This window comes from Centrocercus urophasianus, unplaced genomic scaffold (genome assembly GCF_019232065.1).
Source record: "Centrocercus urophasianus isolate 14NV4802_14NV808 unplaced genomic scaffold, USGS_Curo_1.0 seq_15, whole genome shotgun sequence".
In the NCBI taxonomy this organism is placed as follows: Eukaryota; Metazoa; Chordata; class Aves; order Galliformes; family Phasianidae; genus Centrocercus; species Centrocercus urophasianus.
The window spans coordinates 34,678,091-34,693,417 of NW_024884697.1; the positions used below are offsets into that span (position 1 = coordinate 34,678,091).

General features: G+C 40.3%; 1 protein-coding gene across 1 annotated transcript in view; it reads left to right on the top strand.

Annotated features, from left to right (window-relative positions):
* The window catches only part of TPH2 (tryptophan hydroxylase 2), a 50,890-nt gene that overhangs the window by 1,921 nt on the left and 33,642 nt on the right, over positions 1 to 15,327 (top strand). Inside the window, exons 2-6 of the mRNA XM_042816007.1 lie at positions 2,668 to 2,820; positions 4,343 to 4,526; positions 4,633 to 4,733; positions 8,329 to 8,396; positions 13,877 to 14,073. Coding sequence (XP_042671941.1) covers positions 2,668 to 2,820; positions 4,343 to 4,526; positions 4,633 to 4,733; positions 8,329 to 8,396; positions 13,877 to 14,073 — 703 coding nt within the window. The remainder of the gene's footprint in view (positions 1 to 2,667; positions 2,821 to 4,342; positions 4,527 to 4,632; positions 4,734 to 8,328; positions 8,397 to 13,876; positions 14,074 to 15,327) is intronic.

The window sequence follows — 15,327 nt, forward strand, 5'->3', positions numbered from 1 at the left end:
ACAGAGAGACTTTAGTAAAGCCCATTGCCCTAGACAGAGCCACAGACATCCTGCACGTGGGATAACCCACCTTGGCAGCTCTAAGAAAACAGGAATAGATACTTGGCTTTAACCAAGAGTTGAGACCTGTTCAAAGAATGGGTGGAATTTTTGATTGTTTTCTACAGTTTACAAAGAACTGTTAGTAGTTGTGGAATTGTTGTATATGTCTCTTAGTTTCTAAGTTCATGTCTTTTAGCGACCATATTAGAGGTGATACTGTTGTTTAGAAAGTGGTGAGCATCTCACTGAGGACAGCATTTCTGAGTCACAACTTGGTTGGAGAATGCAGGCTGGTTTTTGAAAATCATGGTCAGTATTATCAGAACTGTCTACAGAGCTTATAAAGCCCAACTTGCTGTTCTGTTGCATCTCAACGGAATTTAAGTTAACTGAAAAAAGTCCACATTTCTTGGAAACTACTGGATGAGGCAAACCTCATTTGAAGCAAAGTTTTCACCTTCTTGATTAAGAGAAGATCGTAGATTTCTCAGGAGAAATGACATTACACAGCAACTGTACTACAACAGATAGCATAAAGTTTATATTTTAAATTTAATCAGCATGGCTGACCAGTAAACCCCAGCAATGGAAGAAGGCTCAGCAGTGATGGGTAGGAGGATGTGCCTGTGAAGCTCAATGAATAAGGCCAAATGTGACTGACCACAGCGTTTGCAGAAAGCTGATCTTATCTTGGTGGGTACCAGGGAGTGGCCTTTGCTTTAGATACATGGCTGCCCTCAGTTACACAGATTAACTGTTGATTTAGGTATCTCTCCAGAGTTACAGAGTGAATGACTCCTTGAGTTAAGCCTGACCAGTATGTGGAAGTGAATACATGGCTCAGCCCAGTATGGGTATGGAAACTACATCACTAATAGGATAACAGCAGGAAAATCAGTGGCCTTAATCCATATATTCATTTCTGGTGACTGGGTACACCCAGCATAGTGACGGTGAGCACAAGATCAGAGAAGCATAGAGTTGTTTGGGTTGGAAAGGACCTTTAATGACCATCTGGTCCAATTCTCCTGCAGTGAACAGGGATACCTACAGCTAGAACAGGCACTTGCTCAGACACTGGTCCAGCCTGACCTTGAATTTCTTCAGGGATGAGGTATTCACTACCTCTCTGGGCAACCTGTTTGACTACCTTGCTGCCCTTATTGTAAAAACAAAACAAAACAAAAAGCCTTTTTTTCTTACATCCAGTCTGAATCTTTCTGTTTGAAACTATTTTCCCTTGTCCTATCACAACAGACACTGCTAAAGAGTCTGTCCCCTTCATCCTTATAGCCCCCCTCGTCCTCCCTCCCCCATTAGGTACTGTAAGGCTGATCTCAGGTCTCTTAGAGCCTTCTCTTCTCTAGGCTGAACAGCGCCAGCTCTCTCAGCCTGTCCTTTCGGGGAGGTGTTCCATCTCCTAGACCACTTTTGTGGCACTCCTCTAGGCATGCTCCAACAGTTCCATGTCTCTCATTTACTGAGGGCTCCAGATCTGGACACAGTATTCCAGGTGAGGTCTCACCAGTGCAGAGTCAAGGGGGCAGGATCACCTCCCTCAACCTGCTGGTCACACTGCATCAGCCGAGGATAAGGTTGGCTTTCTGGGCTGCAAGGGCACATTGCAGGCTTGTGTTCAAGTTGTTATCCACCAGTATCTCCAAGTCCTCTTTGCTAGGGCTGTGCTCCATCTTTTCATCCCCCAGCTTGTACTGATAGCAGGGGTTGCCGTGACCCATGTGCAGGACCTTGCACTTGAATGTATTGAACATTGTGAGGTTCTCCTGGGCCCATAGCTGGAGCCTGTCTAGGTCTCTTTGACAGGCATCCTGTTCTTCGGGCATGTCAAAAGTACCACACAGCTTGGTGTTGTCTGCAAACTTGCTGATGGTGCACTTGATACAGCTGTCCATGTCATTGATGAAGGAGTTAATGAGGCTTGGTCCCAGTACTGACCCCTAAGGGACACAACTTGTCACTGATCTCCATCCACACATGGAGACATTGGGCACCACTCACCGAGTGTGATCTCACAACTAGTAATAGACAGACCAGTAACGCAAATAACACTGACGTTGTGATTGAACTGTTTACTGAGATTGCAGCTTTTTGCCAAGTATCACTTGCATTTGTAGTCTGTTTTCAGTGTGTTAAGTATCACTGCTAAATCTGAATTCCTGTGTAACATCACACATTGTCTGTTAAGAACGTTTCGTACTAAGCATTATGCACCCCATGTGTGGAACGTCTAAAAGCAGCTGGTCAGAGAGTATTGGACTCTTGACAATATATAATACAGAAGTACAGACCAGTAAAAATCATCTTGGACTGATTTAGAGATAGAATAGCATCACTGCAATTAGTGGTTTTGTGGTAATTCAGACCATCATCTCCTTTTGCTTTCCTTATTAGTCTTGATAGCGTGGCCCTAAAAAGTCAATATATATCCTGTGTGTATGTATATCTGTGATTCTGGTTTCAGGTAAATAAATTAACTTTTAAATTAAGTCTGGATAGGTTCAATTCAGCTATTTTCTAATGAAAGTTTGTCTTTATGTAATATGACTTACTTTTGGGAAATACCCTTTTGCAACTGAATCACTGCTGTTCTTTATCTGTTTGTAGATAAACAGATCAAGCTCTGGGAAAAATGAGGAGAAAAAAGGCAGCAAGGGAAATGGGAAAGGCGAGTCGGTTTCTGAAGGTGGAAAGACAGCTGTGGTGTTTTCCTTGAAGAATGAAGTTGGTGGATTGGTGAAAGCTCTCCGGCTTTTTCAGGTAAAGCTTACATATCATTGTGCTGATCAGATGAGAAAGAATACTGAGGTCAGGCTCTTTGTTGGTATAAATTAATGCACCATAGAGTGCAGTTACTTTTAGTGAATCTGCAGAGTGTAACTTCGGGCTTTATGGGTCGTTCAACAAAGCATTTAAGACTTTCAGAGAATTTTCTGGAACAAAGTTTAACTGTGATGGTGATATTCGCACTATTCACTTTAGATTTCCAAAGTGTGATTCTCAGCATCATAAATTAGGTTTGAAGTTCTTTGTGCAGACCATGATGAAAGGAAGCAGATTCAGAGAGCAGTTCAGAGTGTGAATTATATGCTCAAAGTCAGATGGCGATGACAACCTTGTTGCAGAACAGTGTTTGGTCATAAATTTAAGTGCACCTTTAAGTGCTTGCAGGGTCAGAGCTTTCTGTCTAACTGGAACTTACATTGTGAAGCATTGGTTTCCAGATAGATCCCCATGCAATTGGTGGTTTTCAATCTGACTGCTGGTACTCTATGTAGTCTGCTTACCTTATTAATACATTGAAGAGGACTTGAAGGCATTTCTAAGGACAATTCAGGCAAAGCACCATGATGAAAACCTTAGGCTGCTCAGTCTGTGCAGTGAAGAAAATGTTAAGAGGTGATTTGGAATCTACCGCTTTATGCTAAACCATCAGAGGGGTATAACTGTGGGAGCACAGGGTGTTACTGAGCCTAAATGACAGGATTTGGTTCTGGGTGCAGATTCCCCAGGCTGATGCAGATATCTAGACTGTCCAGATGTTGAAAGTGGAGTGAGCTGAGCTTCTGTTGCAGGAGAGGGCTAAGTAAGCCAATAGGAACTGCAGGAAGAGAGACATGTTTTCAACGCAGCTTCTCTCCAAAGTGCAGCTCTGGCTTAAATTATTCAATGGGTTCAGACCCGAAATCCTGAATATATATGTCTGCTCTACCTTGAGAACAATTTGCTTACATACAATTCATTTGGCTTTCTAAAATGTGTTTGGAAGATGTTGCAGAGAGATCAACTGCATTCACATAGTTGCTGAGCAATTTGAGCATGGGAAGGGTGGGATTATGTTGTCATCTAAACCTAGGGCTAATCAAAGCCACTTTCTCTACTTCAGAAGAGAATGTCTGAAACCATCATCCCTGTGTCAGTTGAAAAGGAGTCCTGTGGCCTGGTTTACTCAGGAAGAGATCATCAAAATGATTCTGCTTGGCTTCTGTAATCTGCTGGTCTACAATCAGCAGATTCAAAGCCCTCAGCAAATGGAGTCTTTTCCTTCTGCAGATTTGTTGCGTGAATGTGTTAATTAAGAAGACGCAGTGTATACATACTTTATGGAGTGTGCCAGTGAAATAGTTGCCTACTATGTGGATTCACATGTGGAAGATCAGAAACTGCTGGCTGCCTGTACCAGAGGGGACCTTCATTTGAAGCTTTCCTGAGGAATATGCCATCAATATTGCAATCCTAACTGATATGTCTATATTTAACCCATTGTTTCTTTTTTCTGCAGGAGAAACATGTGAGTATGGTTCATATTGAATCACGAAAATCAAAGAGAAGGAACTCAGAGGTAGAAATTTTTGTGGATTGTGACTGCAGTAAGAAGGAATTTAATGAGCTAATCCAGTTGCTCAAGTTTCAAACTAACATTGTGTCTCTGAATCCACCAGAAAACATCTGGACTGATGAGGAAGGCAAGGCTATTTCTGTATCGCTGTTTTATAGACTCACAAATGTTTTGCACAGTTATAGCCATAATCTTATATTCAGTATATTTAACTCACATTCTATCTTCTGCAGATCTTGATTGTGTCCCTTGGTTTCCTCGGAAGATATCTGAATTAGACAAATGTTCACAAAGAGTATTGATGTATGGATCTGAGCTGGATGCAGATCACCCTGTAAGTGTAAAATACAATTGTATTGCAGATAATTTGTTCACATTCTTTGCCAGTCAAATAAAAATCCTGTTGACTGCTGGTTTTGAGTGCTTTTCTGAGCATGGTCGGTGTTTAGTTCTGTTCACTGTTTCCAATGAATTAATTATCCTTTTCTGTAGCTGGACATGAAAGAAGGAAGTCCTCCATAAAGGACTCTTGAAAACTTTGTTTTTTTTTTCTGTTCTCATTTATTTACTTCTTATTTAGCTGGTTGTTAGAAGTTTTCAGACAAAGAGAAGAGTTTAGATCATTGTGACCTTAGAGGCTGTCACAGGTGGCTCTTAAATAAGAATAGATATAAACTTAGTTGTCAGAGAAAAAATAATTGTGGAAAAAGACTTCCTGGCCACTCAGGAGATAATTGCAAAATAAAACAGCAGCACATTCCTGTTTCTGTGTGCAGAAAGGAATGCAACAGATGGGAAGGTGTCTCATATTGTTTCCTGACTTCAGTGACAGGAGTCAAGCTTGCATTTCATATAAGCGATACCTGCAGTGGTGCCAAATGTTCAGTGTAAAAAGACAAAAAAAAAGAAAAAAAAAAAAAAAAAAAAAAAAAAAGGTTTGTTTTATTCCATTTGGCTCAAGTCCGTACATGCTTAACATCTAATTCTTTACATAGCAGATGATTGCAAGCTTTTGTGTTAAGGGATTTTCACTTGTTTCAAATCGAGGTTTCCACCTTTGGACCTGTTGGTTGAGCAATACTAATGGCAACTTATTGTATTATTCCTACTCTGAAAGCTGAATTCAACTGGTATTATGGGAAGCTCCCAGGTGAAAGGAAGGAATGAACTGAAGTACCTGAATATGAGCTTTTCCTGCACTGTGGGCCTGCAGTTGGGAAGCATGTTCCTGGGTCCTGATTTCTGCCACATACTTCTTAGTGACAAGCTAGGATTTACCTACTATTTTTCTCAGAATGGAAAAATCTGTTGATTACCTTCAACCATTAGCAGTAATTTGGTTCAAACAGAGGCCTTAATGGTGACTCATTCTAGCCTTGAGTTCATGATTGTGATGAGCCATTTGATACTGTTTTATGTTCTGAGCTGGTGCCTTCATTAAATTGTTGAGTGCTCTACTGAAAATCTGCCTTCAGTTTTACAGACAATGAAAAAAGACATTTGCATTATATGAATATATATTTTACACTTGAGGGAACTATTATGAACATAATTTACACACCATTTGTTAGCGTATGCAGCACGCTAGATATTAGAGATGGGGGAAAAACTATAAAATCTGTGATTGGCCTTTCAAATGCCAGTTCTGGTGCCTGCTTTGTTCCTTCATAGTAATGTATTGATGCCAGACCAAAGAGAATTGCTCCATTATGGAATCAGTACAGCACTAGTTTAGGTTCTAACCCATTCCATATTGACTAGTGGTTTCAGTCTTGATTTCTCTGCACGTGCTGGACATTTGAGTCACCTATGCTGTCATCCATTCCATTTTGTCTGTTGCATGTTACAGCTGAGTAACAATGCTAGTGTAAAGGGTATTAAGCAGACAGACGTATGCTCCAAAATGTCACAAGTTTTTGCCTGTCAAAAAGCTTCTCTATATGAGTGGTGTTGATTATAGCACCGTTCTTGATTCTTCTGTAGCATTTCTCAGGAGGGTGCTATGCCCTGTTGAAAGCAGGCCGCAAAAATGCAAGATTAGGGAGGCAGGCAGTTGTTTGAGTGCATGAAGTTCGTGATAGTTATGCACAGCAAGTTGATAACTGAATGAATGGCATGTTTAAAAAAAAAATAAAATGAATCGTATACTCATAGAATGGCTTGGGTTGGAAGGGACCCCAAGGATTGTCAAGTTCTAACCCCTCTGCCACAGATAATAGATAAGGCTGCTCAGGTCCCCATCCAGCCTGGCCTTAACGCATTTCTAGGGGTATCCATGACTTCTCTGGGCAACTTGTTCCAGCACCTCACTATTCTCTCAGTAAAGAAGTTCCCCCTGCCATCTAATCTAAATCTCCCTTCTTTTAGTTTAAAATGATTTCCCCTTGTCCTATCACTATCCATCCATGTAAAAAGTTGATTTTCCTCATGTTTATAAGCTCTCTTTAAATACTGGAAAGCTGCAATGAAGTCTCCCCCCAGCCTTCTCTTTTCCACGCTGAACAAGCCCAGTTCCTTCAGCCTGTCTTCATAGGAAAGGTGCTCCAGCCCTTGATTTGTCCCTGTGGCCTTCTCTGGACTCTCTCTGACAGCTCCACATAATTCCTGTGTTGGACGCCCCAGACCTGGACACAGTACTTCAGCTGGGGCCTCACAAGGGCAGAATAGAGGAGGACAGTCACTTCTCTCATCCTTCTGGCCACCCCTCTTCTGATGGAGCCCAGGATACCATTGGCCTTCTGGGCTGCAAGTGCACGCTGCTGGCTCATGTTAAGTTTTTCATCAGTCAGAACCGCAAAGTCCTTCTCAGCAGGGCTACTCCCAAGGAGTTCTCCCAGCTTGTATACACTGGATTGCTCAGTACCTGAAGGGTGTTGTGTAAGGCATTTGCTGTCCTGTGTGATAGTGGAGGCTTGAATTCTCTCTACAGTCCTCTGACATTTTCCCTTGCTCAGCCCTAGCAGCGCAGCTTTGGTTATGGGGCCATAAAATACCTTTTGAGTTTTCTCATGCAAACTCATAAACATTTCAAGTCAAAATACATTGTGTTTTCATTCCCTTTGCAAATCTGTATATGTGAACAGTAAGGAAAAAATGTGTTCTACTTTTCAGCTGTGTCTAGGTGATGGGAGCATCCCATTTAAGTCATGGCACTTGAGGAAATTTAAATGCACTTTCTGAGCTACTAGTTGTGGCACTTAGATAGCTATTCTTTTCCATCTTCAAGAGGTTACAAGTCCTGCTTTGAAAGTAGGCAGCTCTTTTGTAGTCTAAAACCTAAATTGTCTAAATTTTTTGTAGATATAGAAGGGAATGTTTTGATTTTGAATAGCTTGAAGGGCTGTTACTGACTCTAGTCTGTATGTGTGATACAGCTCTTTTGCACTTAATATGCAAAAAGCAAGAACCTGCTGTAGCCTAATATGTAGGGCGTTTGATCTGCAGCTCAAATTGGAGGAATGTGTGTATTTGCTGTTGGAGGCTGTTGGCTCAGTCTCTAATGTGTTGGTTAAGATGGCAACTGCTGAAGTAGCATCTTCAAAATGAGTTACTTGTGAACTCTGGGCACCTTCTGTCTTCTAGTGATGACAGATGTATTAAGAAAAGGTCAGTTATTCTGCTTTATGCCTGCCTGTCGATCTCCATACAGATTAAGGAAAACCTGCATGAGATGAAATGACAGGAAAACAGTTTTGCTTTTTCAGTGCCTTGGAAAAATGACTACCAATGCACAAACGTATCTTAAAAACACCCCTGTGGGACTTTGGTGGGGGGAAAAAGGCAAAAGATATTTTTCTCTTACAATCCATAAGATAGTGTTGATCAAAATACAATATAATTTGGTACTGGATAAACACTTTAATGATTTATAATTCTCACAGCTAATTTTCTGTCTTTGTTATAAATTACTTTCTTCTTCCTTGCTTAAGGGATTTAAAGACAATGTCTATCGACAGAGAAGAAAATACTTTGTGGATGTTGCCATGAGCTATAAATAGTAAGTACTGGTATAACTCTTCCCCGGGCTGCTGACTAGTTAGAATTCATGCTCTACTTCATTCTGTAGCAAGAAGTTTTGCAGTAGACAAAGTCATCCTTTAAACTACCACTGGTTCAGCTATGCAAACCTGACGCTTGAAATCCTGTTACATTTTCAGAACAGATACAGACAAGGAAGGAAAGCATTTGAAATGCAAGCACTACCTTTTCAGCATTTTATTAATAGCAGATTAAACTTAAGGAACTGTTATTAATGAAAAACTGATGTACTGCTGAATTGTATGTAGCTAGGGTCCCTGTGTGGTTGCTCTATGCCAAATCATTATTAGCTATTTGAACCAAAGAAAGTTGTGTTTCTTGTGAGGAGGACTGTTAGACATACCTGGAATAGCACCCAAACGAAAGTGGAGCACTATGCTTCACACAAGGGCCATGTTTGTCGTAACAGTTTGACTCCTACCATTGTAACAGGATGAATTCTCAAAATTAGTCACAATTAGGACTAAAAATGAAAATGAATGACATCTCTACCTTCAGGTACAGGATAAGAGTCAGGTCCTGAGGATCCTAAGATTTGGTCCAAATCTGGGAAAGCTGTAACTTAACGGTTAACTTAACAGTTAGCTGTAGCTATCTGAACAAGGCAGTAATAGGAAATGATTCTTTTCTTTTCATGCTCTTAATATGCTGGATGCTGTAAAATGCCTTTTATGAATGTTGCTACCACGGCTGTCAACTTCTCAGAATTCACTGAGTGGATTTCCCTGTAGTTTATGGGACTGGTGTCTATGTACAAGTATGCTGTTTGTGGTTCCGCCTTCTGATCTTTTTCCTTGTCAAATCAGTATTTTCAATTTGCTGCCATGTCTGGAAGTTGGGAAACTTTCTGTGCTACTTAAAAATACCTACCATGTTGCAATTTTCTTCTCAAGTAAGGATTCAGCTAATTCTAATTAGGCTCTGTTTTGTTTGCCCTTGCTCTCAGCGGAAGGAGCATACTGATTTCATGTTCCTTTCCATTTTCAGATTTTTGCTTTTCTTTTTATCCTTTGAGATTTCAAAGTATATTGTTTAAAGAATGCAGAGCACAACAGTTATTTTTTCCCTTCATGAAAGGCATATCCTATCAGGAAGCAATTCAGAAAAGCATTTTAGAAGTTTTTTTGGTTCTGCTTTCTTTGTTCTTATTGTAAAGTTAATTCATGAGCTGTAGAAGACTGGAGGTTGGGACAGGAAAACTAAGTCTACTTTGTGACCATATAATCCTATTTATCTTTCTCCTTCAGTTTTGTTCCATTCCTGTTGTTATGCTGTTACCAATACAGTATATGTCCAAGCACCAGTGTTTGGTTTTCCTTTCTTCAGCCCCCGGTGGCATTTGTTTGTCTGGGTGCTCATGGCACTCTTACAGCACACTGATGTTCTGCATGATGGGACAGGATGGTGGGTGGAGAAGCTTCCCAGGCTCTGGGTTTTGATCCCTTTGTCACTGTAAGTCCTAAGCTTAGCCAGTTTTCAGATTAAAGTTGAGGCAAGTTTTTTGTTTGCTTACAGCTGATTGATTTTATTTCCCAGTCTCATGCTTGCTGCAGAGTTAGTTATTCTTTCCTAACATTTGCTGCAGTGTGAAATGTCAAGCAGATACCTGTGGATGAGGGCGTACTGTGTGCTTCTAGATTTCTCTTGGTAAACTAGGACAGTTCTCCTCTTATTAGTAAGGAAAATGGTAGTGCCCTGCATCTCACAGCTGCTAAGCTGTTGGCAATATCTTCCTCTTTTCTCCCCCTCTAAGCTGTCTAAATGCTGGAAAGGTCCTGCTGGCTCACTGAGCAGTGGTTGGTGTTCTGCTAGAAGGATTTATTTCTCTGAAACTGGCAAGAAACATCTTTTCTGAGAAATCTTGCACATTTCCAGAAAAAGAGATAAAAGGAAGGAAAATGCTTTTTCTTCTTTAGATTTTGAAGACTCAGTACCCATTTCTGCAGATTACAAAAATCAAAAAATTTGAAACAGGTTATTTGGGGGCAAATCTACTCACAAATACTCCCTCATCCCAGTGATATTTTCAAATGTTGTAAGACATTTCACATTCTTCATGGTAGCAGCTGGAACAGGAAAATGAGATTCTTTGAATGTTTTTAACCAAAAAATGGCTTAGAGGGCCCTGACCTTCACAGTTACCTAAAATGTGGCAAAAACTCATTCATATTCCTCAGATCTGCCAACATGACTTTTTTCACCCCTCGGACATGCCATATCCATGGAGCTGTACAGTCGGTCTGTCTCTGGATACATCTGCTCTTAGAGACAGCCCAGCGAGGAGAAAATCAGGAGGAGCCTGTGCTGCTGCAGCTGAACTATTTCTGCTACCCATGCTGGTGCATTCAGAACTAGTTTAAGTGTCTTAACACTACATTGCAGTGTCATTGCACCTTCTTTTCTGGAGAAGACTACTTATTATTTATACAAAAAGAATAGGTATGTCTGGAAATGTTGGGAGAGCTTCACAATAGGGTAAAATACAACTTATGGTATAAGGGCTTCTCTTAGAGGCAAATTTAGAGCATTGTCGCTAACCTCTCAGTATTTCTTCCTCATTGAAAGCTGAGGTTGATGCATTGCTAATTTTCATCCTCCAGTGTTTAAAAAACCCCGCAAACTTGGTTCCTTAAAAAAAGGAAGAGATTTGGCTGCAAAAAATTGGCTCAAGGAAATGGCTCTGTCAAAAATTATTGAGTTGAAAATCCCTGACTGACATTTCCTTTATGAGTTGCTGTTCTGAAGCAGTAGACGTCCTTCTTTGATAGAACATAAAGAGGCCTCAGCTGGGGACAGAGAGAAAAACACTAAGATGTGAACCTAGAGGAGCAGATCCTTGCTGGTGCTAGGTGTTAAAGGGAAAGATGTGCTAATAGAGCACATCAATGAAGATCAACTCTGTGAAATAAATGGACCAAAAAATAAATATTCCTCCCTCCTTCACATAGCTTATATCCTAAAGATAGTGAAAATGTGTTAAACTTGCTAATTAGCCCTTTGAGACTGATTAGAGATTGCAGAAGTGCTGAGAAAATTAAATCTGGAAGAGAAATGCAAGGCTTATGGAGGGGATTCATAATATGAGTTGATAGCTCATGACTGTGGCAAAATGGAAAGACCATTTTAATAAGGGGAAATGAAAATTCAGGTTAGGTTAGCCTTTAATGTCCTTGTAAAGCCAGTTTGCTTGTGGCTGACTAGGCTGTCCTTTGGTATGATTTATTGGGTGATGAAAGCAAGGTGGGTCATGCTTGTAAGAGGGTGAGAAAAGTGAAAGAATGGCACAATCCACCCTTGAGTCTGGCTACCTCCATCCTGTCAATAAAGAAAGCACTCTTAATAAAGAAAGCAGTATCACCATCATCTTTAAATAAGATCAGTGCTACTAGGCATAAATTCTAATAAGGAATTAATTTTCAGTGAACCTTATTTCAGTACTAATGAATTAATTGAAACAATTACTATATTATAAACCTCCTAGAGAAGAGTGAACAAGCGTCAGGACCCTGGTTTTCTTTATACTTTTCTAGTTATGTGCTAAATAGAATCTTGATTTTTTTTTCCCACTGGCACTCAGATTTCTTCAGCTTTGCTGGGCCAGTGCTGACCTGTAATGGCAGTATCCATAGTAGATGCTGCATCTAGGGAAAAGGGATGAGGCTCCTGCATCAGCTCTGGTAGCCTCAGGTGGGTGGAGTACCAGTCTATTTGTACCTGGTATGTATGATACGATTTAGAGTAGCTCTGTTATCCTTCCCATGAGCTGGCAGCAGTTTAAGATTGATGGTCTGTGCAGGTGAAGACAGTTACTGGATCTGAAGGATTGGCTCCCACAGCATAACAGACATGGACCCAGTGCAGCTTCTGCTGGTGAGCAATGCTTCACCACATGCATTGCAATTCTTGTCGTGTCTGCAAAAGAGTGGCTGAAGGAGAACTAGGAAATTTAATGTATTGGATCTTCAGGGCGTTTTTGACAAGTGTGAGCATCTCATACAAAGTATCCTTTGACTGACAGATACCTCTATGGATCAGAATACTTTGACATAGTGAAAGGTGAGGGGATTAAATAGTAAGTTTTCAGCAAAGATAAGGGGACAACCACAAACAAATGTAGGGCAGAGGCTCTTTATGCATGGAGAGACTGCTTAACAGCAGTCACATGTGACAAAAGGGCTCGTTCCTTGTTACTTGGCATGGTGAAGACAAGATTATAAACCAGATGAGAGCCAGGAGGGAAACTCAACTGCTCTAGCAAATACACAGCACTGTAGTTCTGCTGCAGCAGGATTATGCTGTGCACACTGCTGGTGGGACAGCCAAGGCTGTTGTCTGGGTCTGCGGAGGACGCTGCAACACTGAGCTGGGAATACCCATGGTGCCAGCTCTGTGGCTGGGCTGTGGGAGGTAGGGACCTGGAATCCCTCTGCCTAATCTGTGCTCATCAGCAGTCTGAGGGAAGAGAAGGATACCTTAGGAGATGGCAGATTTTGTAGTTGCTTGTAGTAGATGGTGAACATTAAATCCAGAGAAAGATTATAAAGTTTCTAGATGGAAGTCATAATGACAGATGAAGATTATGTCATGGGAAATTCCTTAAAACTAAATGCAAGTCGGTGCAAATTGGAAGGAGCCCCTCACACTCTGTGCTGTCATTCAGTTTTGAATTAGCTGTAACCACTCGAGGCAAATCTTGGATGTGAGAGACAGATCAGCAAGCTCCCCGGGAGGCTCCTGCTCTGCAATTTCTCTGCATCTATATAAGGTGGAGGAGGCAGAGAAATTGTGTAGAAGAAAAATACTGAGAGATGTATTTAAAGTCTTAGTTTAATTTATTCTGGGCTGTTGGCTCCAAGGCGGGCTTCCTCATCACGTAGTCCTGAATGAACATGGGGTTCCAAACACACATGCACAATGGTCTAAATAATAAGTATACGTACTTTGTTGTTTCTATGTGTTTCTAAACATCTAGATAATTGCCTAATCTTCATTTTTAAAATGAGAGCCTGTGAATATTGTGTGTTACAGGGAACAGACAGAGCAATCAATTGATGGTTTTACTGAATGTACAAATTAAACTGAATTTGGAGCTTCAGGTAACCATTACAAAAGTGGCAGAAAGCAAAGCTATTACTTTGGTATACAGATGCATCATATAAGAAATCCGTCTTTCTGTTATGTTGTGGAAGTCATCTCACTGCATATTAAGAAATGCAGTTCTTATGAAATAAATGTAATACAACATAGCATTAGGAAAAAATTCTAAGGAATTCTAAGGATCTAGTCATCACTTTAAAGTAGTTTGTTTTTTTTTTAACAGGCTCTATGTAGTTATAATTATTAAAGTAGCAAAGAAATTCTGCCATCCAGAGTCAATATACAATCTGTATTCAAATATACTCTATAATATCCCTTTTTTTTTTTTTTTCCCCTCAACAGTGGTCAACCCATTCCCAGAGTGGAGTACACAGCTGAAGAAATTAAAACATGGGGGGTGGTGTTCAGGGAACTCAGCAAACTCTATCCCACCCATGCTTGTCGTGAATATTTAAAGAACTTTCCTCTGCTGACTAAGTACTGTGGATATAGAGAGGATAATGTGCCTCAGCTGGAAGATGTCTCTATTTTTCTTAAAGGTAAGATTCATGTTTGATTTATCAGTAGGTAATGCTTCTTGAAACACTCCTTTCTGTTAGAATGTAGTGCAAAGCATATTGAATAGAAAGGCTCCCAGTGCTATCAGCCAGCTGTGGTTTATCCTATTCATGGAAGAGGATATGAAGCTGAGATGAGTTAAATAAATAATCACATGCCGCATTGATGTTGTCCTACACAGGGAGAAAAGTCCTTGTGTATGGTGAAAAAGAGCTGAGTTAGCTCTGCTGTTCTGATAATGGAGCATGGGTGTCCTGGTAACCACAGTGTGTGTTCCCACTTATCTAAGCATTTAAGGAAAAAGGAAAATATGAGGCTCTCCAGACCGCTTAAAACCTCATGAGGCTCACACTGATGTATGGAGAAAATCAGGGGGGTTCCATGGATGATCTACAACTTCTGTGGTATTTTTAAATGATCAGGATATCACTTATTTAAGTTTGGAAATACTCTGCTTTCTCATCTGTGATGGAAATGTATCCCATGTGGAAGGAGAAGCGACAGACGAGAAGAACCTGTTGGTTTTTAACTCCAGAGCTGCCAAAGCGTTCAATTAAGATTTTCTCTTCTCCCAGGGCTTCTTTCAGACACACATCCTTATGCCTTAATCTTCTTCCTCAGGTGCTCAGGAATTAAAATACTGTACAGACATGTGTTTAGAAAGCAATGTTATGGGCTGTTAAGTGTTATGTAGAGGAAATAAAGAAAAAGGCTAAGTGTGTTTTCCCAAGCGTAGATTTTTAACTGAAAGAAATACAAAATTGATAATGAGCGGCTTACTTTCCCCAGTCTCTGCTTCATCCTTAACTCTTGTTTGTCAGTAATTGCATTTACTGATGAGTGACTCATTGATCTTTTGATTTTGATGTGTCGTGGGATTCTCATAGACTGCACTATGATTCCCTAAGGAATTAGGCTCTTTTTCCTTAACTAGAAACACAAAAATTAGCATATTTTTCACAAATATGTTTTTAGACTGAATAGAATGCACTAATATCTGTTGAAGAAATGCTTGGAACAATATCTTGTAAACGCTTGCAAGGAATTAAGAATGAGTTTGGGGGAGAAATGTCCTCTTCAAAGTTATTCAATCTGAAATAATTCTCCACTGGGACTAATCTGTCAACTGAACACTTTGTTAAACATTTAAATGAGGACTTTAGATTTGAAATTCAGTATTTTACTATCACAAATCAGTATTTATCTGTAAAAAAATAAGGGCAGGTTTGGTTTAA